At 42.1% G+C, this 22,617-nt stretch overlaps 1 protein-coding gene across 4 annotated transcripts in view; it reads left to right on the plus strand.

The window, feature by feature from the left end:
• The window catches only part of LOC137345020 (carboxypeptidase D-like), a 212,676-nt gene that overhangs the window by 121,270 nt on the left and 68,789 nt on the right, over positions 1 to 22,617 (plus strand). For 3 of the 4 annotated variants that reach the window (XM_068008366.1, XM_068008367.1, XM_068008365.1), the window contains exons 16-18: positions 6,244 to 6,392; positions 7,775 to 7,997; positions 19,194 to 19,294. In XM_068008366.1, coding sequence (XP_067864467.1) covers positions 6,244 to 6,392; positions 7,775 to 7,997; positions 19,194 to 19,294 — 473 coding nt within the window. The remainder of the gene's footprint in view (positions 1 to 6,243; positions 6,393 to 7,774; positions 7,998 to 19,193; positions 19,295 to 22,617) is intronic. The other variant, XM_068008368.1, reaches the window with a different exon arrangement.

The following is a 22,617-nucleotide window of genomic DNA, read 5'->3' on the forward strand; positions in this document are numbered from 1 at the left end:
GTGTAATAATGTAGTACAAACATTTACAGACGCTGCCGTATTAAGTTAAGTTGCAGTTTTTCCTTATCAGTTTGAGTATGTAATTTATAGCTCCTCCCTTAATAGTTATCTAACAATGTATCAATTAGACAGATCGAGGTAGAATTGGATTTCAGTCAGTCATTCAGTAAGATGGAGTTTGTATGCTACTGAACACTGCTATATGTGATGTTTTAGTAAATATATTTCTTTATCATTCAATCTCAGATTATAATAAACCCTAAAATAGTTCTACACAGGCTGCATCAAATTCAATCACTCTTCTTTGGCCTGTGAGAGATGTATATTTAGACATTCCTTGAAATAGACTAATCCCCCTAAAGTTCACTTGAATCTTCCAGCTGTGTCGGTGACATAAAGCCCCACAGCAGTGCAGTTCCCTTCCACAAAAGCCAATGGGGATGAGTGGGGTTATAGTTCACTCTCAACCACTCTAACTCTGCTGCAGGCTGACCTTGGCTTTCAAAGGAGCTTGTTCACCTGTCAAAATCTGCACCGAGTTTGTGAAACACACTCCCATTTCCCCAAGGGACACTTTAAGTTTCAGTTTTACAGACGAGCAGGGTCCGGGTGCTGGATGGCATTTAGAAAGTTCAGAGATAAGGCAGGCTGAGGATATGTGGCTCTCAGAATGTCAGTGCTGTAACAGCCAAAGGTGGAGACATCCCTCTGTATCTGTATATATTTAAATCCCTATCTTTTTAATAGATTTTCTGCCTACAAAACCAACTTTCTCCCCTCTTCTCCTGAAGGCATTGAATCATGTTGGGTTATGGTTCCATGGGTATTGCTGATTTCTGGTACTTTGCCCAACTGGCCATGCAGGCTATTTTACCATGGGGGGCATCATGACTGAACCTAATCTTTTTCCTCACACCATTTACACATACATACACATCCCATCAGGACAGGATTTCAGTCAGGAGCAGGAACCCTGACTGATTTGTCCAGGGGCACTAAGATTAACTGTAGCCAGCTCAGCACAGACCAGTGCTCGAGCCTGGTTTCTATGGCTCAGTTCCACATTGGATAGTGCCAAATATATCACCAGGGGAATCTAGCCTCTAATATCAACTTAAATCTGCCCCTGCTCTGGTAAAAAAAATTTCCCACACTATTTTGTCATCAATGGTTAACCAGGCATGTAAACAGTAAACGGGTAGTAAGAGGAGGGGTGGAGCCGATTAGGGACCAAAAAGGAGATCTGCGCTTGGAAGTCAAGGGCATGGTTGAGGTACTAAATGAGTACTTTGCATCTGTCTTTACTAAGCAAGAAGATGCTGCCAAAGCCACAGTAAAAGAGAAAGTAGTTGAGATACTGGATAGGCTAAAAAATAATAAAGAAGAGGTACTAGAAAGGCTAGCTGTACTTAAAGTAGATAAGTCACTCGATCCAGATGGGATGCATCCTAGGTTGCATCCTAGGAAGTAAGGGTGGAAATTGCGGAGGTACTGGCTATAATCTTACAATCATCCTTAGATACGGGTGGTGGCGCCAGAGGACTGGAGAATTGCAAATGTTACACCCTTGTTCAAAAAAGGGTGTAAGGATAAACCCAGCAACTACAGGCCAGTCAGTTTAACCTAGGTAGTGGGGAAACTATTAGAAATTATAATCCGGGACAAAATTATCAGTCACTTGGATGGATGTGGATTAATTAAGGAAAGCCAGCATGGATTTGTTAAAGGCAAATCGTGTTTAACTAACTTGATTGAATTTTTTGATGAGATAACAGAGAGGTCGATGAGGACAATGTGGTTGATGTGGTATATATGGACTTCCAAAAGGCATTTGATAAAGTTCCATATAATAGGCTTGTCATCAAAGTTGAAGCCCATGGAATAAAAGGGGCAGTGGCAGCATGGATACGAAATTGGCTAAGTAACAGGGAATAGACAGTAGTGGTGAACGGTTGTTTTTTGGACTGGAGGGAGGTATACAGGGGTCGGTACTAGGACCACTGCTTTTCTTGATATATATTAATGACTTGGACTTGGGTGTACAGGGCACAATTTCAAAATTTGCAGATGACACAAAACTTGGAAGGGTAGTGAACAATGAGGAGGATGGTGATAGACTTCAAGAGGACATAGATAGGCTGGTGGAATGGGTGGACATGTGGCAGATGAAATTTAACGCAGAAAAGTGTGACGTGATATATTTTGGTGGGAAGAATGAGGAGAGGCAATATAAACTAAAGGGCCCAATTCTAAAAGGGGTGCAGGAACAGAGAGATCTGGGGATATATGTACACAAATCGGTGAAGGTGATAGGGCAGGTTGAGAAAGCGGTTAAAAAAGCAGATGGGATCCTGGGCTTTATAAATAGAGGCATTGAGTACAAAAGCAAGGAGGTTATGATGAACCTTTATAAAACACTGGTTCGGCCACAACTGGACTATTGTGTCCAGTTCTGGGCACCACACTTTAGGAAGGATGGGAAGGCCTTAGAGGGTGCAAAAGAGATTTACTAGAATGATTCTAAGGATGAGGGACTTCAGTTACGCGGATAGACTGGAGAAGCTGGGGTTGTTCTCCTTAGAGCAGAGAAGGTTGAGAGGAGATTTGATACAGGTATTCAAAATCATGAAGGGTCTAGACAGAGTAGATAGAGAAAAACTGTTTCTATTGGCGGAAGGGTCAAGAATCAGAGGACATAGATTTAAGGTGATTGGCAAAAGAACAAAAGGCAACAAGAGGAAAAACTTTTTTACACAGCGAGTGGTTATGATCTGGAATGCACAGCCTAAGGGGGTGGTGGAGGCAGATTCAATCATGGCTTTCAAATGGGAACTGAATAAGTACTTGAAGGGAAAAGATTTTCAGGGCTACGGGGAGAGGGCGGGGGAGTGGGACTAGCTGGATTGCTCTTGAATAGATCCAGCATGGACTCGAGGGGTTGAATGGCCTTGTTCTGTGCTGTAACCTTTCAATGATTCTATGATATCTACCAGGCAGTTTTTCTTCCCTAGCAGAAACCAGTAAACTCAATCCTTAGAGAAACCAATTACAACAACAGCTTGCATTTATATAGTGCCTTCAACATAGTAAAACATCCCAAGGCACTTCACAGGAGCGTAAACAGCCAAGAATTGACACCGAGCCAAAGAAAGAAACATTAGGACAGGTGAGGTCACAGAAGTAGGTTTTAAGGAGTGTCTTAAAGGAGGAGAGAGAGGCGGAGAACTTTAGGGAGGGAATTTCAGAGCTTAGGGCTTAGGCGGCTGAAGGCACGGCGGCCTATAGTGGGGCAAAGAAAGTGGAGGATGCAGGAGGCCAGAGTTGGAGGAACGCAGAGATCTCGGACTTGTAGGGCTTGAGGAAGTTACAGAGATAGGGAGGGGTGAGGCCATGGAGGGATTTGAATATAAGGATGATCACCGATAGTTGAGATTCACTGGTATCCTGAGTCTTTTATTTAAGAGTCACATGCTCTCTTATAAGTACTGCACAATCTGCTCTAAATGTCAGGGATTTAATTTCCTCGAGTTGCATACTCATGAACACTATCACATAAAATTCCTTTATGCTCTATTTTAACATGTTAACCCATCTAGAATAAAAGGACTAAAGACTGTGTTAAGATAAGCACAAATGAATATTATGCAATTGTGTTACTAAAGAAAATTATACCCCTTCAGAGTCTACCCGTGAATGTCCAGTAATAAGACATTCTTAGAGAAAACTGTAGCAACTTATATTAATATAGTGCATTTCATGTAATTAAACATCCCACGATGCTTTACTGGAGTATTGGTGGACTGAGGGCAGTCAGAGGGGTTAGGGTTAGATGAGGAGGGGTGGGAGGAGGCTCGTGTGGAGCATAAACACCGGCATGGACCAGTTGGACCGAATGTCTTGTTTCTGTGCTGTAAATTCTACGTAAAAGGGGTAAATTCTGAGGAAGCTTTTGGCAGATGTGTAAATCTTAATTTTTACAACCTCTTGCACCTTTAAAATAATGTAATTCATCCAAAATGTTATTTTCCCTGCAATGTAAACATTTCAAAATGATTGGTAGACATAGTAAAACAGGAGCAGTAGATGTGATGCAGGCTATACAGATGGAGGGAGGAGATTCAGGACTTTCAAATGACATGTAATTTATAGGGGATTTGGCTAGTTTTAATCCAGCAGCCGGCAACCACACAGGAGCAGGCAGTAAATCGCTGCTTATAGCTGCCAAACTCAGCACATTACAGAGAACACATGTGAGAGAGCAACAATCTAATCTTGGGGTGCAGATGACTACAATAAACTGTTCGAACTTCACTGCTGCAGTTTACGATGGTGCCTGAACCCTGAGATTACATTACATCCTTGTACTCACTCCCAGCTACCCATTGTTCTCTGTGTAATTTACTGATAGCCTTGCATGTGTTCCCTACTTTATATACAAGGTATTTTTAAACACAGTGACTGAATGTCTACAGATTGAGCACAGTCCTGATGAATGGATGTCCTGAAATGCCCATTGTACTTGTGCCCCAGAACCATTAAAATTTTGCCTATATATTTTAGAGATATTATTATGTATGAGAGTATTTAATGCATATGCTTAAATATTATTGGCATATCATATGTCCCCATAGCTGCTGAGTATAATTCAAATTTATTTTCTATTCAGTGCATTGCTATCAATGTCCAATCAATTCTGACAGAGGCCGGTTCAGTTTTAAGACCCACCAGTACTAGAAATACTTAACCAGCAATGCAGCTTCCTTTAAGAATATTGGGCCATATTTCTCTCTATTTTCTTAGTAACCGTATGTGCTTTTGAAAGATGCAAGCCTAGATTTTCCTACGGGCATTATTTAAACATCGGTGGTAACCCATGTCACTGCAGAGTTAACGCTGATTGGAAACTCCAGGCTGTGATTCCTGAGAATGGGATTTTGCTAGCAGGAATGACAAAATGGCAGTCAATCTGTAATATTGGTTCTTTAACCCCTCTCAAGCAGCTACTGATCCTCTTAACCCAGTGTAAATTTAAAGTTCAATAATCCACCAGCAGAGTGTACCCTCTTTATGTGGCATGGCTCTGCCAATTTCTGAAAACCCATTTTACCAGGCTTGAACGTACTAGCAGGTGCTGTTATCTACTAATCCTGGGGCGTATGTGATTTTCTCCACCCCTGTGATTTGCCAAAATGGTCCCTCTATAAGCGAAGCTCCAAAGATTCTCTTCTGAGCCACTTTTTAACCAATTACTTCTCCAGCCATGCTAAATAATAAATGAATCAGGTGCTAACCACAACTGTTTCATTTGGAATCTGCAGTCTGTTACAAGATATTTTCTTTTCCTTTTTATCGTCCTTTGGCTGTGCATATCGCGAACCTGCGTGGCAGCGATTGCCCAATACACCAGGTCAGCGGGCAAGGCTCTCTGCCTGTAGCGCACGTTTGGAAAACTACCCCCTTATTCCAATGATTGAAAACATGGCTGGGTGAAAATTAATGGGTTCTCGACTACTTGGGGCGGGGGGGGGGGGAAGGGAAAGTTTCCACTTGTTTCCATTAGGTTTTGCACCCAGATTCCAACGAGATCTGGGTGGAATCAGCCGAGCCAGTGCAAAAGATTGGGGAATTTTAAACCTAGGTGAGTTACTCACAAAACCACTTACGTTTGTGTTTTCCACGATCTTTTCCGCTGATACAAAGATTCAATTCGCCCGAATCAGGCCCCCCCTCCCCCACAAAACTGACCACGCCTCCAGGTCAAAATTGCGAGATTCTGCTGATTGCGCTGGTTCAGGAAGGCTCTTCAAATTGCGCTCATTTTCTTAGGCGCACAGGCATTGTAGGCATGTTTTAAAGGTTTTTTCATATCAAAAAATATTTAATTTACTAAGAAACTGACTAGTGTACACCAATTAAACTATTAAATGGTTCAGTATAGTTTCTTCAAGTCATTTTCAGTGATTTTAAATGGAAAAAAAAAGGAAATGATTACGTTCTATTACGCTGCTCGATTGCGCTGGTTCATGGAAGATTTTACTTTTGTGACCATGCAAATGAATTTTAGTGGAAACTTCAAGCGTAACCTAAGCAGCGAAATTTCAAGCTAATTTTGGGCACAATTTCCCCTTTGCACCCAAAGCACAAACACTACCCCTTAATTAATGTCTTGTAAAAAGATGTGTAAACCTTGCTTCATATTTCATCTTTTTTCTCTGATATTCAATTTTCAAAATTTGTCAATAGGTGTTAAAGGTCGAGTGATGTCATCAAATGGACAACCCATCTCAGGAGCATCAGTACATATTGCTGGTCGGACAAACTTAAAAGTCTACAACACAACCAAGGAGGGAGAGTATTTCCGACTGCTAGTCGCTGGCATCTATCAGATTGAGGTACAACATCCAGTGTAACGAGAGAGTGGTTATAGTGGAGATTTTAAATTTTACATAGACTAGGAGAATCAGAATAGCTCAAGTAGTAAAGGTAATGAATTTCTAGAATGTATTTGGCACAGTTTTCTGGATCAATATGTTTTAGAACCAACAAGGGATATAAGGCCATACTAGATTAAGCAATCTGACTGTAAGGGATCATCTTGTGAATAGTGACCATAATATGATTGAATTTGATATTAGGTTTGAGAGGGAGAAGCAAGAGTCAAAAAACAAGGTTTTCAATTTAAGTAAGGCGAACTTTCAAGGGATGAGAAATAAATTGATCACAGTAAACTGGGCTGAGCTGTTCATGGGTAAACCTACAGACAAACAGTGGGAAGTATAAAGAAGTTTTTGGTACAATACAAGACCAGTCCATACCCCTAAAAGGCAAAAGCTCCACTTGTGCAGTTAAGCAACCATGGTCAATAAACAAGGTAAGGGACAGTATCAAGCTGAAAGAAAAGGCTGGGAGAGCTATAAAAAGCAACAAAGGGATACAAAGAAAGTAATAAGAGGTCAAAAAGGGAGTATGAAGAAAACTTGCAAGAGCTATCAAAGCGAACAGTATAAGTTTTAATAAATAGATTAAGAGGAAGAGAATAGTATTTGTTCGCCATCTTTTTAATCCTCATTTGCCACTCTTTCACCAGATCTTTTAATACCCTTACTTCTAAACTAAGCATTTATCTTCTTTTAAACACAAATTGTTTCTGTGTCTATGGTCTTCTGGGCAACGTGTTCCACATTCACAAAACCCTTTGTGTTTTCTGTGATTGGAGTATCTTGTTTTTTTTCTTTTCCTCCTCAATTTTTTCCTAAATATTTGAATATGCTTGTTTGCCTTTGATGAAGGGTTCTGTCTGTCCGTTTCTCTCCTCAGATGCTGACTGACCTGCTCTGCACTTCCAGCATTTTCTGTTTTTCTTTCAGCTTTTAAGCAATCACAGTTATTTGTATCCTTTGTGGTTTTCTTCCGGATTTGCTTTTAACCCGTTTAGTTTGAATTCTAAGATTGCCCTAGTCAGGGCCTCCCTACAAAAGAGGAGAGTCATTCCCTATTTACCCTGTCAACTCCCTAAACACCCCAGTCAGATCACCCCTTAACCTTCTCGTCTCTAGGGAACACCACCCAAGTTCACCCAATCTCTCATAGCTCAGGTCCTTTATCCCAGGAATCACCCTGATGAATTGTTGTTGGCCTTTACTAGGATTTATTAATGGAACATTGGAATCGTGCCATCAAAGCAACATATTATCATTGGTTTTATTATTTTAAAATGGCTCACTTAAATTGCAATACTTGTGTCTAGACCCAGGCTTGTGATTTGTCTTTGCAGGTCAGTGCTCCTGGCTATTTCCCAGTCTCGAAGACGGTAACCATTGAGAATACAGCTCGTGCCCCATACTCTGCCCAGACTGTGGATTTTATCCTGACCCCAAGTACCTGCTTCGATGGCTACATCTATCACAACTTCAGTGCACTCCAAAGATTCCTCAAGTGTATTCACTTGAACTACCCCAGCATTACTCACCTTTACAGCATCGGACGTTCTTCACAAGGTAGGTTTGAGATCGGATTAATCAATGAAAGGAGTTCATTTCAAACCAGGCCCAGGCTGGAAGAATTCACTGCTGTATTCTTGAGTATGTGTCTTTTTAAAGAACTGCCTTGAAGGAACAGGATGATACACTAGGGAATTTTCAGGTTCCAAGAATAGCCAGGAACAACTTACTGTGAAAAGTTCTCTAAAGTGTCTTCAAGTCTAGGCTGCTGTAGTTGCCGTGCATTCTTATAATGCATTTTGATCATTTTGTTTGGTCAGTTCTTGCTAATAGTAAAGATAGTGTACCTCACATTAGTCATATGGTAGAACATTAGAAGCTTACAGCCCAGAAGGAGACCATTTGGCCCATCGTGACTATGCCTGCTCTTTGCTGAAGGAATCCAAAACTAATCTCCCTGCCCCGCTCTCTCCTCGTGGCGTCACTGATCACAAGGCTACTCCTCCAATGAGCCGTGCAAAATTCCCCCTTATAACTTTAACATCCTTTTTGCGTTTCTCTATCTGTTTTGGTTTCTTTTTTTAGGAGTATTGTTTGAACACTGAGCACTAATAACTCGACTAGGAGAATGTTCTTGGTGCAAGCCTTGAGCCTAAGAGCTCAGGGAGCTGATTTATCAGGTGCAGCTGAAATGACAATTCCCCAAAGCACCTCAGATTGCTGACTGTGGCTTTACTGGTCATCAATCACTTCCTCATTCTGTTAGGATTCAGTAAACCTGTTCCCTTGATGACGTTTAAACAAAAAACAAGCCCTATGTTTATATTAGTACGATGTTAAGGTTTGTCACAGTCCTATCCAGTCATTTGGTGTTTGAAAGTAACACCAGTTAGTGAGGATCTCTCTTTAAAGCAGGAAGGACCCAGGTTATTAAATAAGGATGAATACATTGATGTATAAAAATATAGACTCCCTTACACCAATTACCTTGAAGTACTTTCTGCGGCTGCTTTTATATTCACCGGGAATTTCCCGTTCTGCGGTTTATCCGGGTTTTCCGACGATCTTCCGCCAAAGTTACGGTGGCCAGTCAGTAGAACCACTGAGGAGATTCCCGGTTTGGAAGGGGGCATTGGTGCTGCTGGCTGCTGATGTGCAGGTCTCGGGTAGCCTGCTGTAACCTCCAGAGTAACCTTGCTAGGACTCACTAAGTCCAGCTCCCGCAAAAAGATCCGGGCAGCCTTAGCAAATCCGGCATATTTACTCTGGGGCTGCCACTGGCTGTGTGAGACCCCCCCCAGGAGCTGGTAGGCTTCAGCACCCCACTAAATGTAATATAACAGCAGCTTATATGGGTTGGGGGAGCTAACTTGTGGGTTTAATTCCCTCTGTGTGCTACTTTCAGTGCATCTATTAATGTGTTTTCTTAAATGACTGTCCTTACTTTAGCAGGTTGCTATCGGTGTTAAAATAGCACAGAGGAATTTACTCAAACACATTAGTGGGTGCACGATAAATAGCATGCAGACAAAATTAAAAGCAGAAGAGCTTTTGACAAGCTCCTCCCACTGCTCTTATCTAAGGGGTGCAGTGACACATATATCTGTACATTATTAAAATTCTTGCATAGGGTGCACATTTCCTGTTCACAAACTTTACTTCCTGTTGTCACAATTTTCAGTCAAGATTTTCTGTCAACATTCACCAATGCAAGCTACTTTGTCAACATTTCCCAGTCAATTTTGCTATGTTAACTGTCACGATGTAGCTGCAACTCTGGCCATTAGGTGGCTCGGTGGAGTTAATTTCTGAAGTGTCTCTCCCAGCTCCATCACCGTTTGATGTAGGAACATAGGAACAGGAGTAGGCCATTCAGCCCCTCATGCCTGCTCCGCCATTTGATAAGATCATGGCTGATCTGTGATCTAACTCCATATACCTGCCTTTGGCCCAAATCCCTTAATACCTTTGATTGCCAAAAAGCTATCTATCTCAGATTTAAATTTAGCAATTGAGCTAGTATCAATTGCTGTTTGCGGAAGAGAGTTCCAAACTTCTACCACCCTTTGTGTGTAGAAATGTTTTCTAATCTCGCTCCTGAAAGGCCTGGGGCTAATTTTTAGACTGTGCCCCCTACTCCTAAAATCCCCAACCAGCGGAAATAGTTTCTCTCTCTCCACCCTATCTGTTCCCCTTAATATCTTATAAACTTCGATCAGATCACCCCTTAACCTTCGAAACTCCAGAGAATACAACCCCAATTTGTGTAATCTCTCCTCGTAACTTAACCCTTGAAGTCCGGGTATCATTCTAGTAAACCTACGCTGCACTCCCTCCAAAGCCAATATGTCCTTCCGAAAGTGCGGTGCCCAGAACTGCTCACAGTACTCCAGGTGCAGTCTAACCAGGGTTTTGTATAGCTCCAGCATAACTTCTGCCCCCTTGTACTCTAGTCCTCTAGATATAAAGGCCAGCATTCCATTAGCCTTCTTGATTATTTTCTGCACCTGTACATGACACTTCAGTGATCTATGTACCTGAACCCCTAGGTCCCTTTGGACATCCACTGTTTTTAACTTTTTACCATTTAGAAAGTACCCGGTTCTATCCTTTTTTGATCCAAAGTGGATGACCTCACATTTGTCTACATTGAATTCCATTTCCCACAGTTTTGCCCATTCACCTAATCTATCAATATCGCTTTGTCATTTTATGTTCTCATCTACACTGCTTACAATGCCACCAATCTTTGTGTCTTAGATGTGAGACTTTCTATGCCTTCATCTAAGTCGTTAATAAATATTGTGAATAATTGAGGCCCCAAGACAGATCCCTGCGGGACTCCACTAGTCACATCCTACCAATGTGAGTACCTACCCATTATCCCTACTTTCTGTCGCCTTTCGCTCAGCCAACTTCCTAACCAAGTCCGTACTTTTCCCTCGATTCCATGGGCTTCTATCTTAGCTAACAGCGTCTTATGTGGGACTTTATCAAATGCCTTCTGGAAGTCCATATAAATAACATCCATTGACATTCCCCTGTCCACTACTTTAGTCATCTCTTCAAAAAATTCAATCAGGTTTGTCAGGCACGACCTACATATATATATAAAACTTATAGTCAGCGACTGACCAAGGGCATTGTCACCAGCAATTTCCTAGTATTTTAAAGCTTACTCAGGATAAATTCACTGCAGCACAGACTTTGGGCTCCATAAAGCATATTGGATGAATAGTGCGTGATACAGAGGATGTTTTACCTGGGTTCTGTATGATTGAGGAAGGCACATACAACGAGCAGGATTCTCTACATTTTGTCCGTTGTTAAGTGTTGGGTGTGTTCAGCAGTCTGCTGTTAAAAATATATGTAGTCACAAAAATTGCAAACTACTCCCCTTCATCCCCATTAATGCTGACACAGAATGCTAGCCTGTTGCTGGAGCAAGATAGGGAAACATTAACGCTTATGTCTTTGTCAATTGACGTTTATCATAGCACAGAGCACCATTAATGAGGCAAAGTTACTCCGACGGTTCTATTTGCAGCCTGCACAATAATGAATCACAAACATAGAACAAACCATTGCCTGAAGCATTGTCTCTGGTATGGCCTTTAACCAAAGTGTGAGGTGGCTTTTAACTTTGAGCTTGAGGTGAAAACAGAAGGTGTGAGATGGATAGAGTGATAGTAGAACATGTAGCTCATGGTTTATATAAGTCACCCAGAGCACCATAGAAGGAAAGAACAAACTTGCACGACCTCAGGATGTCCCAAAGCGCTTCACAACCAATGAATTACTTTTAAAATGTAGTCACTGTCGTAATGTAGGGAAATGTGGCAGCCAATTTGTGCACAAACAGCTATGAGATAAATGACCAGATAATCTGTTTTGGAGATGTTGGTTGAGGGATAAATATTGGCCAGGACACCAGGGATTACTCCCACGCTCCTCCGAATAGTGCCACGGGATCTTTTACGTCCACCTGAGAGGACAGACAGGGCCTCGGTTTAACATCTCATCCAAAAGGCAGCACTTCTGATAATGCAGCACCCCCTCAGTACTGCACTGAGATGTCAGCCTAGATATGTGCTCAATTCTCTGGAGTAGGGCTTGAACCCACAACCTTCTGAGTTAGAGATGAAAGTGCCATCAACTGAGCCATGGCTCACACTCAGTGCCCAAGCTCATTTAATATAGTGTTGGCATTGCCAACACCAATGACAAACACAGAAATGTGCATCTAAGTGTCACAATGATGGGCCAGTACTGGCAAAATCACCTCAAACATGGATATGGAGCCACAGGGGAAAATGGCGCAGAGCTGAGTGCCGATTGGTGTTACTTCCTGCTTACGCATGATGGAAAATTATGAGCTGCAGACAGGCGCGTGCTTTTCTCTACATTACAACAGTGACTACACTTCAAAAGTATGTCATTGGCTATAAAGTGATTTGGGATGTTCTGAGGTCGTGAAAGGCGCTATGTAAATGCAAGTCTTTTTTTTTCCCGCTATGGCACTCCCAGCTCTACACTGGGACCGTGCGGGTGGATAACCTACCCCTTGAGGTCAAGGGGTAGATTTTCACCTTCATCACCTGGGTGGCAATCTGGCGGGATAGATTATGGAACTTGCCCGATTTTGGGAATGGAAATGCCATGCCAGACCTGTAGAGGGTGCTTTCCTGAGGTCAGTTCATGATACGACATTCACTGGGTTTGTATCAGACAATCTTCAGTGCAAAATATGTATTGTTTTTTTTTTATTACAGGCTTTCAACAAGGTAATAAGTGTGTTTGTTATTATCAACAGTTGTGCTGTAGGTTTAAATGGCAGTGAAAATACAGCATTTTTTAAAAACTTTGTCCCTGAGGACTTTGTGTACATATGTTCAAAAATAGATCTGAATCCTTGTTACTCTGCGGTGGGTCTCAGGCTGAGATGTCACTCCATGTGGATTTAAGCTGCACAGTATTGCATAATCTTCTCTAGCCTTATGTCCCAGCGTTCACCTTCTGCTGTTCAAACTCAGGCCAACTGTGCGTTCGCCCCTCCCCCACTTTGTTCCACCAAAAGTGACAGAACGTTCCAGAACCCCAGCACTGTGGAATTCTCTTCTCAAATCTCTTTGCCGTGATACCTCTCTCACCGTCTTTGAAAGCCTCCCTCAATATTTACCCCCTTGACCGTGTTTTCGGTCACTTTTCCCTAACTGTTACCTATTGGCAGGTTAGTGTTCACATCGCCGCCTCAAGTGACTTGTTATGTGAAAGGAACTTTGTAAAAGTAGGTTGCTGTTGCTGTTAATTTTATGAATGGGAGAATCATTGAGTCACATCGTTGATGCCTACCCTTTTTGTTTTCATAAATCAAAGAGCTACACATTCAGAAATCAGAATAATAAGCCATTTCTTTTTAATAAGAGATTCCGCTCCCTAGTTTATTCTGTTTTTACTGGTCTGGACCATTTTTTATGCTGGTTTTTTTTTAACACTGGTTATTTTTTATTTTGAATTGCTGGTACCCACTTAGACTGGGACAAATGAGCAGAAATAACAAAGCAAAATATGAGGTTGTATGTGTCCCAGGCTGGCTCATGAGTGAGTCCCTTTACACTGATCTCTCTTAAAACAAAAAGCAGGTGGTGTAGATCTGTTACACTTCACCACAAGTACGTATTTTTAGAAATATGCATTTAGGCATTTGTCAAGGTGAGGGAGTGGAACACTGTTCTACTTATTGCCTCCAATGTCAGCATCAAGCACTCCCAGGTCAGAACAAACATGGGTGGATGCAAAGTAATCCTCCCTCAACACTGTCCCAACAATGTCCTGCAACCCCTACCTCAGAAAAGTACTGCACCATTATGACGTTTTGCCATTTTCCACACCCGCCACACTTGTGACCTCTAACTCGACTGGCCGATTTAGTACCTATTTGATTTAAAGAGAAGCATTGATGAGCACAGGGCAGACAATCCCACATTCCCAACTAAGGAGGATAGCTTGGTCACCAAGGACATGGGAACAGGGGTAGTGGCGAAAATAGAGCTTTTGAAAAATATATATCGTCAAAACGTTCTTCTTGAACTCTCCTGATAGCCCCATGAGATTATCCAGTGAGTAGCTGAACTGTACAAACAGGAAGGCCCGAGGGTCAATCTCATGTATTGTAATGACTTAGCTCACCGCAGCCGGTCTCTGTGCCCCTGAGTTAAGGAGCAGGAAATCAGCCAGGATGTCCAACTCCTGATTACTATCCAGCGACCCCTAATTACACTTGTGTGACATTGATTGTCAATAGAATGGGGGCCTTGAATGACCAAGGATCACAGGTGGCTAATAGCCACTTGGGTGGGTGGCATCAATTGAAGAAGCCAATATGGGGGGAGGGGGGCAGGAGGTTGGCAGGGAAAAATTGTTGAGGAAAAAAAAATGCTGCCCGTTTCCTATTATAATGTGGTAATAAAAGCATCATAACTAAATAGTATAACATCCTAACATTACATCTCATCTCCTGTCTGATCAGCAACATAGCACACACATACCTAAAGCTACAGTGCAGCACCAACACACCCTGCACTCAGTTGGAGGATGTGGCCAGTCACAGACAGTAATTCTGTTTCTACGGGGAGTGGGAGAGAATCAGATTACAAAAGTATATATAAAAGCCTCGAGGGATTGTGGAGCCTAGTCCTCATTTATAATAGTGCTTTTGGATTAAAGTCAATATGAGGCTCAATCTTGTTCTGTACTTTCAGGTCACTGGCTCTTATCAAAAACAAATTCATCTTCCAGCGAGCTAGTGCCCCAGCCGCACATGATCAGAGGGGGAAAAATACTGCGGTCAGAATTAATTGAAATAATAAAAATGCACACTTCACATAGCAGGAGAAAGCTCCATCCCGTTAGGTTATGTTTAATGGACTGAAGTTTCATATAGTGCTGTTGGAAGCTTAAATAATGGAGGAGACTTGGATGAAGTGTCAGCAGTAAAACAATGGTTCTGAGAGAGACTTCGAGGGCCACAAATTCAACATCATTGTGTCCGTTTTATGGGCGTAAAGTGGGCAATGATGACGAATTTTAGCAGAGCAAGGGCCCGCGCCCGAATCACACGTGCGGGCTGTCGCTAAATTCGTCAGGGCCTTTTTTTCAGGCGGCACTGGTGCCCGCCTGAAGTCACGTAGGCTTCAAGGTCCTGCGCCCATTTCTGGGAAATTATCATTTAAACTAGTCGGAGTTTGTGCTGCGCAAGCTCCAATTAGTTTTTCAGGCTCTACAGCTCCTCCTGGCTCCACATTATTACTGTGGGCTGCTGCCAACCCAGGCTTGCTCCCCTCCCTCTCCCCTCCCTGGAGTCAGCTGAGGGCTTGCTCAGTGTCCAAGGCAGCAAAGGTGAGCAAATACATTTTTCTTTAACTTTGTGACATAGCACTAGTCTGTAAGAGTGAATGCACGTGTGCAGAGCAAACAAAACCTCCCACTTTACATGGTCAAAAGAAAAGAAAGCACTTGCGCCTTTCATGTCCTCAGGACGTCCCAAAGCATATTACAGCCAATGAAGTGCTTTTGAAGTGTAGCCACTGTTGTAATGTAGGAAACGCGGCAGACAATTGACATACAGCAAGGTCCCAAAAACAGCAATGTGATAACGACCAGATAGTCTGGAGTTGGTTGAGGGATAGATATTGGCCAGGAAGAACTTCCCTGCTCTTCTTCGAATAGTGCCATGGGATCTTTTATGACCACCTGAGAGGGCAGTGTCATCCCAGGCAATCCAAACCTCATTGATCCAAACCTGGCTCAAGTTACAACTTTTCTGCAATAAATCCAAAATGTCCCAACCAAATGTGCCTCAGAACTCATCTCCGCTATCCTGTCTTCAGAAAAAAAAATGTTTTGACTTCAACAGCCAGTTGATTTGCACCCATCAGAAAATACAAGATCTTCACCTATCCAGGAGACTCCTGTAAAACAAATGCAAATATTCTGTCAAATCACATTTCACTGGAGTCTTCTCCTTTGTCTAAAAACGAGCGCATGAGTTGGTATTTTGCGTTATTTATTAATGCACAGCCAAAACCGACATTGGTAGGAAATGTCAATAAAATAAAAGGCTTCAGTCTCTTGTATGACATTTATCAATGTTCCCTATCTCAGACTGCAGTCAGTGTGCATAAATTGCAGTGACTGCAGTGCAGGGATTATCTACAGTTTACTATCACTCTTTGTTAATGTTTGTCATATTGAGTTTATCAGAGGATATTACTATCCTTGGGAAGTGACAGATTGCGAAGAAGTATGACTGCAGTATGGCATTAACACTATAGGAGAGACAATCTCACCAGCATTGTACTAAAGGCAGTCCATGTTCTTTCTTCATGTCATGTTTGACCTTGTTATGGTAATAAACCGATATATAAAAAAGTGAGCTACACAAAGAATCGCTCACTCTCAATATCTGACACTTACAAATGGCGGCTTATCTACTAAAGCTCGTCAGAGAACAAAAAAAAACTGGATTACAGAATACTCAAATTTGATTTTAAATTAAAAAAAGACCCTGAAGGTGCTCACATGACCTTTAATTCCAATGAGATTGTTGCTGAAGACGACATTAACTGGAACAGAATCAACTAGTTCTACAATGTAACCAATCTAACCTGCATTTCTAGCACGTGGCATTGCTAAGACGCAAGTGGTGGGAAATACATCAATGACGCATTCCCATCTTTAAGCATTTCTAATGCTGGAATTTCAAATGCGCCATTGAAAACAATAGGGGGGTTAAATTGCCATTGCCCCACTGCTCACGTACAATACTGTAGTGATACTTCAAAATCTCGCCCTTCGTTTCGCTCAGCAACCTGCGCCCAGTCATTGCGGTGCAGACAGCACGTTTCCTTTGCACTGCCTACTGTTTTAAATGATTGCTGCATGCAGCCAGCGCTACCTGCGCTGTTGATTGCCTGCACTCATCAGCAGGGGGCCCCGATATCCCCAGTGGTTTGCGCCTCTTAAAGGCAGCCTGCACCTCTTAAAGGGGTGGTGCATTGTGGGTGCAAGAAGTGGTGGAAGTCGTTTCAAAACTGAATCTGTGGTGTGATTACTTTGAAGAATGGCTGCGTCTGGGAGAGAGAGTGCGCCAAGGTTCTCTGATGATGCACTGGAGGTCTTGGTGCAAGAGACGCAGAGAAGGAGGGGCATCCTGTATCTGCAGAAGAGCAGGAAGCCCTCCAGGAATATGCTGAAGAGGCAGTGGGGAGAAGTAGGGGAAGAGGTAAATGCAAGGAGGATAGCTCCAAGAACATGAATGCAATGCAGGAAGAAGTTCAATGATTTAAAACGAGTTGTCAAGGTGAGTGAGTTCACGCTTCAAGTGGCATAACATACCAACTGCAACATTAGCCTTATCTACTGCTCAATTCACTACACCACCATCACCCACCTACCAACAATCTCTTTCAGTCAGTACTCAACCATCCAAATCATATGCTTTATCTCACCCTCACACACTTAGCACTGTTGCAAGCCTCACACCCACAACTCACAGATCATACAGACTGGTAGCTATTCAACCATGGCAGCCACAACACCCAAACATCTTGCAGGCCACTCACTGACACACTTCCCACTTTCTGTAGGAGAAGGTGGCGTGTAACAGGAGGAAGCAAGTGGCAGTGGCTCCATGGAAAACGAACCTGCTGACCTCTCTCAGGACGGCAGCATTCATGCTCTCACCCCTGCCACCCTGCCAGTGCCCTTGTTGTTGCTTGTCAGCCAGCCAGCCAACACCCTGTAAAGTATTGAAACTTTATCCAAGCATAGGGAACCTCCAGAAACAAGTACAAATGCACCTGCAGCCAGAAGAAATAATCCAAAACCTGGAGCTCCTGCATGATTTCTTTAAATACCACTGGTGGGGGGTCCTTCATGCGCTTTAGGTCCTGTTCAGCTATGTGAGGTTAAGACAGTGCATTGGATGGAGTGTGGAGTTCCAAAATAGCAGCTGTCCCTTTAAATCAGCATTGCACACTGATTCACATCATAATCTCTACTCTGCATGCTGCCGACGGTCGTTAGGCGCGTGCGCGTACACACAAACCCCTTTACCAAGTGTGCATCCTGCACACATCCCATCAGAAGTGCGCGCACGCGTCTTGGACCCCATTTTCAAGGCTTAGTTGTCTGCGTAGCGCCTAACAAAACAAGCGCTAAACGGCCCAATTTCGCCCCACAAAGTCCAATCTAGTTGTATTTAAATAGAGCCTTTATCACAGCCTCAGAATGTCCCAAAGTGCTCTAGAACCAATTAATTACTTTTTGAAGTGCAGAAATTGCTGTTATGTAGGCAAATACAGCAGCCAATTTGCATATAACAATATCCCAGAAAGAACAAGGGAATGAATGATCACTTTTTGGTGGCATTGGTTGAGGGAGGAATATTGGCCCGAACGCCAGGAGGACTCCTTGCTCTTTTTTGAATAGTGCCACGGAATTTCTTGCATCCACCTAAGCAGGCAGACGGCCCCTCAGTTTAACATCTGCTCTGAAAGACAGCACCCCTGAATATACATCACCACCTCAGTACTGCATTGAAGTGTTAGCCTTGAGCCAAGCTGACACTAATTTATGATATCTTTCCAGCTGGACCCTTTTAATGCTGGAATTTCAAGTGCACCATTGGAATCAATAGGAACCCAACCCAAACCAGTCGTTTAAAATGGGTATTTATGGTGTCTATCACTCTAAAGGTTGCATAATGTTGAAGGGGTTTCAGATTATTGTAACAGTTTCAATTGCAAGTTTCAGCTTGTATTCAACATTGGATAGACAAGGAATAATTTATAATTTTTGGAATCTTTCATCCCCCATTTTGATTTTGGTTCTGTTTTGTTTCTAAGGAGAATTGTTGCCTTATATTTAAAGGGGCAGTGTCTTCATGATAAAATATTTGGCAAACCTTATTTTGTGGAATGAGCCAGAGGGTGTCATCAATAATTTTCATCACAAATGACGGCATGGTGGTATGTTTCGGCATGATTTTTATCATAAATAAATGAACAAAAAAGATTCATTTTAGTTAACTGTACTCCAGGATTCACTTCATTCTCTCAGCCCCCATTTGAATGTGTCAGTACAGATCATATTGCACCAAAGAATCAATCTTTGGTTTCATGTTCCGGGCTCTTGTGTCTCTGTCTTCCTGTCTCATTCACTCAAATTGCTTAATTATTTGGTTCCCTGCAGGGAAAGATCTCTGGGTACTTGCAATCTCAGGGAAGGACTCCAGCCAACACACTGTGGGGATCCCTGAGGTGAAATACGTTGGAAACATGCATGGCAATGAGGTAGGAAGACAAGCAATGAAAGGTCAAATGACAAGGCTGACATTTGTGCACTAATATGCTTTTTTTTGTTTCTTACCCAATTTATTTATTTTAAAAATTTTTGCGTAAGCAGTGGGTAGTGATAGCATCATTGGACGAACTAACTTGAAGTGAGGTGGGGAGTGAATTAACTAATTGTCGTTAGCTCTAGGGCTCTGGTTATTGTCTCATTTCAATTGTGCGCATTCATTCAGCTCCCTCATGCTGTCGAGCTCGTTCACTCCTCCCATCCACTGTTCCAAAGATGTCTTCGACATTTATTGTTTAAGCATAAAGCATAACTTTAATTTCTTTTCTAAAACCTTGCTTTTTATAACAATATAGTTAAACAGACACTTGGATTGAAATCGTGTGGTGAGATATTGGTGACAAGCATGTTAACACGTTTGTATGAGATTCCTTTTATTATCCCAGGTTAGTACCTTCATTAAATAACAAAGGAATTTAATACAAATGTGCTCGTTACTAATATTACTGCACATGATTTCTATGAATCATCTTTATCATGGGGAAGGAGAGCAACCAGAAAGGGTGTGCAGTGCATTTGTTGTAATAATGTCACATTATTAGATTTATTATGGTAATTGGCAAAAGAGCCAGAGGTGAGATGAGGAGATTTTTTTTTACGCTGCGAATTATTATGATCTGGAATGCAATGCCTGAAAGAGTAGTGGAAGCTGATTCAATTGTATCTATCAAAAGGGAATTGGATAAATACTTGAAGGGAAGAAAATTGCAGGGCAATGGGGAAAGAGCAGGGGAGTGGGACTAATTGGATAGCTCTTTCAAAGAGCCGGCACAAGCATGATGGGCAGAATGGCCTCCTTCTGTGCTGTAAGATTCTGAATCTATTTAAGAGATACAGTAATAGTTCTAACACAAATTATGTCCTCAGATATAAATAAAAAGTAACCCTTTTAATTTTAAGGCCGTTCTTTCTCACCAAAATGGATGGAGCAGTTGATGTTTAGTGAGCAGCCATTTGAATTTTCTATCCAATGCGTTTAATGTTGGTAGAACTTGGGAATGTTCCTTTTCCTTCACCAGTGGCCCTCAATAGTGCTGCTGTTCCAAGTGTTCCCAGTGGTTCTGCTCACAGCCTATTCAGTTGTCTGTGGGAGGAGACAAAGGAGACTGTTACAATGGGGCTATCCCAACATCCACTGAGTAACTCCACACTCTGGCACATTGGAAATTAAGAGATTGTGGGTGAAGAACCATGAACACACGTGTGTCCAACACTCCATTAGGACAGCATGTTGGAACAGGTGTCAGCCTTGGCTCCGTGGAATCCTCTTGTCTGTGACTCAGAAGATTGTAGGTTCAAGACCCCTCCAGAGACTTCGATATAATCTAGGCTGACAGCTGGAGGTGCCCACTTTCGGTTGAGATGTTAAACTGAGGCCCCGTTTGCCTGCTCAGGTGGACATAAAATGTCCCATGGCACTATTTGATGAAGAGGAAGTTCTACTGGTGTGCTGGCCAACATTTATCCCTCAACTAACGCCAGTAAAAACAGCTCATCTGGTCATTTATCTAATTGCTATTATTGGGACCTTGTGTGCAAATTGGCTGCTGCGTTTCCCTACATTACAACAATGACTACAGTTCAAAAGTACAATCATGCTCACTTAAATGAATAACCGAAAAAGGAATAAAGCATTTAAAAGAATAAAATCTCCATGCACAAATCCTTTTTCAATTTTTTCTAATGATAGCTGTCCCTATTTAATGAATAACAAATGAATAAAATGTTTAAATGAATTGCAAAAGTCTGGATTTATTCATCTAGGCATGGTGCTGCCTTGCTAATGCCAATTGTTAAGACCTTTTTGCCAATCAATGTGTTAAGCCCTCTGTCCAAGAGTTTTTCTCTAGCGCTATAACACTCCTCCAGCTCTACAACTCTCCGAGATCTCTGCGCTCCTCCAATTCTGACCTCTTGCACATCCCTGATTTTCATCGCTCCACCATTGGCGGTTGTGCCTTCAGCTGTCTAGGCCCTAAGCTCTGGAATTCCCTCCCTAAACCTCTCTGCCTCTCTCTCCTCCTTTAAGATGATCTTTAAAACCTACCTCTTTGACCAAGCCTTTGGTCACCTGTCGTAATATCTCCTTATGTGGCTCGGTATCAAATTTTGTTTGATAACGCTCCTGTGAAGTGCCTTGTGACGTTTTACTACGTTAAAGACGCTACATAAATGGAAGTTGTTGTTGTAGGTGTGAAGATCGCCAAGTGACCAATTCATTGATGCTTCAGAGTCTTTTTCACCTCATCAGGTGCTAGGGCTCAAGCAATCAATGTGTCAAGTGCTTTAGATTACGTATGCTAACGCTCAAAATTTGTGATTATAATTTACCGATGTTTTAGCGGCCCACAACCCCTTTGGCAACAAACTGTGGCAGAAACTCTCTCTGCGAATAATGGAAAGGCCACCTCTAAACAAGATGAGGTGAAAGGAATCACGATGCTGAATGGGACAAAAGTGTCCCAGGGTGAAATCACTCAACAGTTTGGTGTATCGCTGCCTTTTAGTTGAAGATTTCTTGTGCTGCTCTGTAATGTGTATATAGTAATGAAGCAAATGACATAAATACACTTTCAGTTTTCCATAACAACTGTGTGACTGTTTGTACAGTACTGCAATTGCAATCCAGTTTACATTCCGTTGTTAACTTCTTGCCAAACTTAATACAACAGTTAAATCTGATTAAAGAATTGAACGGTTAAGTGAATAAAATGATTTGGCAAAATCATTATTCATTTAACAGTTTTCCTCTGTACTTCATTGGCTATGAAGCGCTTTGAGGTGTTCTGAGGTTGTGAAAGGCACTATATAAATGCAAGTTCTCTCTTTCATTCCTGAGCACAAGATTATGGCCATTGGCAAAAAAAAAATGAGTGACTAACACTGACTTAAAGGCTTATTGGCTTTCAGAAGCAAACTGGAATAGTTCAGGTGATGCAAATAAGACATGTTCACTTTGGGCAGTGCAGGTAGTGGCAATGAATCACCTGTAATGATACAGCAAACACTACAAGCCCACAGTCCCCTCGTGTATATTAGTCCTGCAGATTCACATCAAGTTCAAATTTACAACAGAATCACTGCAACTGTTTGAGTAGAAGTGACTCAGAGTTATTTACTCAGAGTAAAAACACGCATCGCTTGACCTAAGGATTTGCTGAGGCTCTGTAGCAGGAGATATGCATCAGGCTGGTGTAAACTCTGAATGTTGAACCTCCTGCTGATTTCAGCTGGAAATCAAACCCTCAATGCATAC

This window comes from Heptranchias perlo, chromosome 28 (genome assembly GCF_035084215.1).
Source record: "Heptranchias perlo isolate sHepPer1 chromosome 28, sHepPer1.hap1, whole genome shotgun sequence".
NCBI lineage: Eukaryota > Metazoa > Chordata > Chondrichthyes > Hexanchiformes > Hexanchidae > Heptranchias > Heptranchias perlo.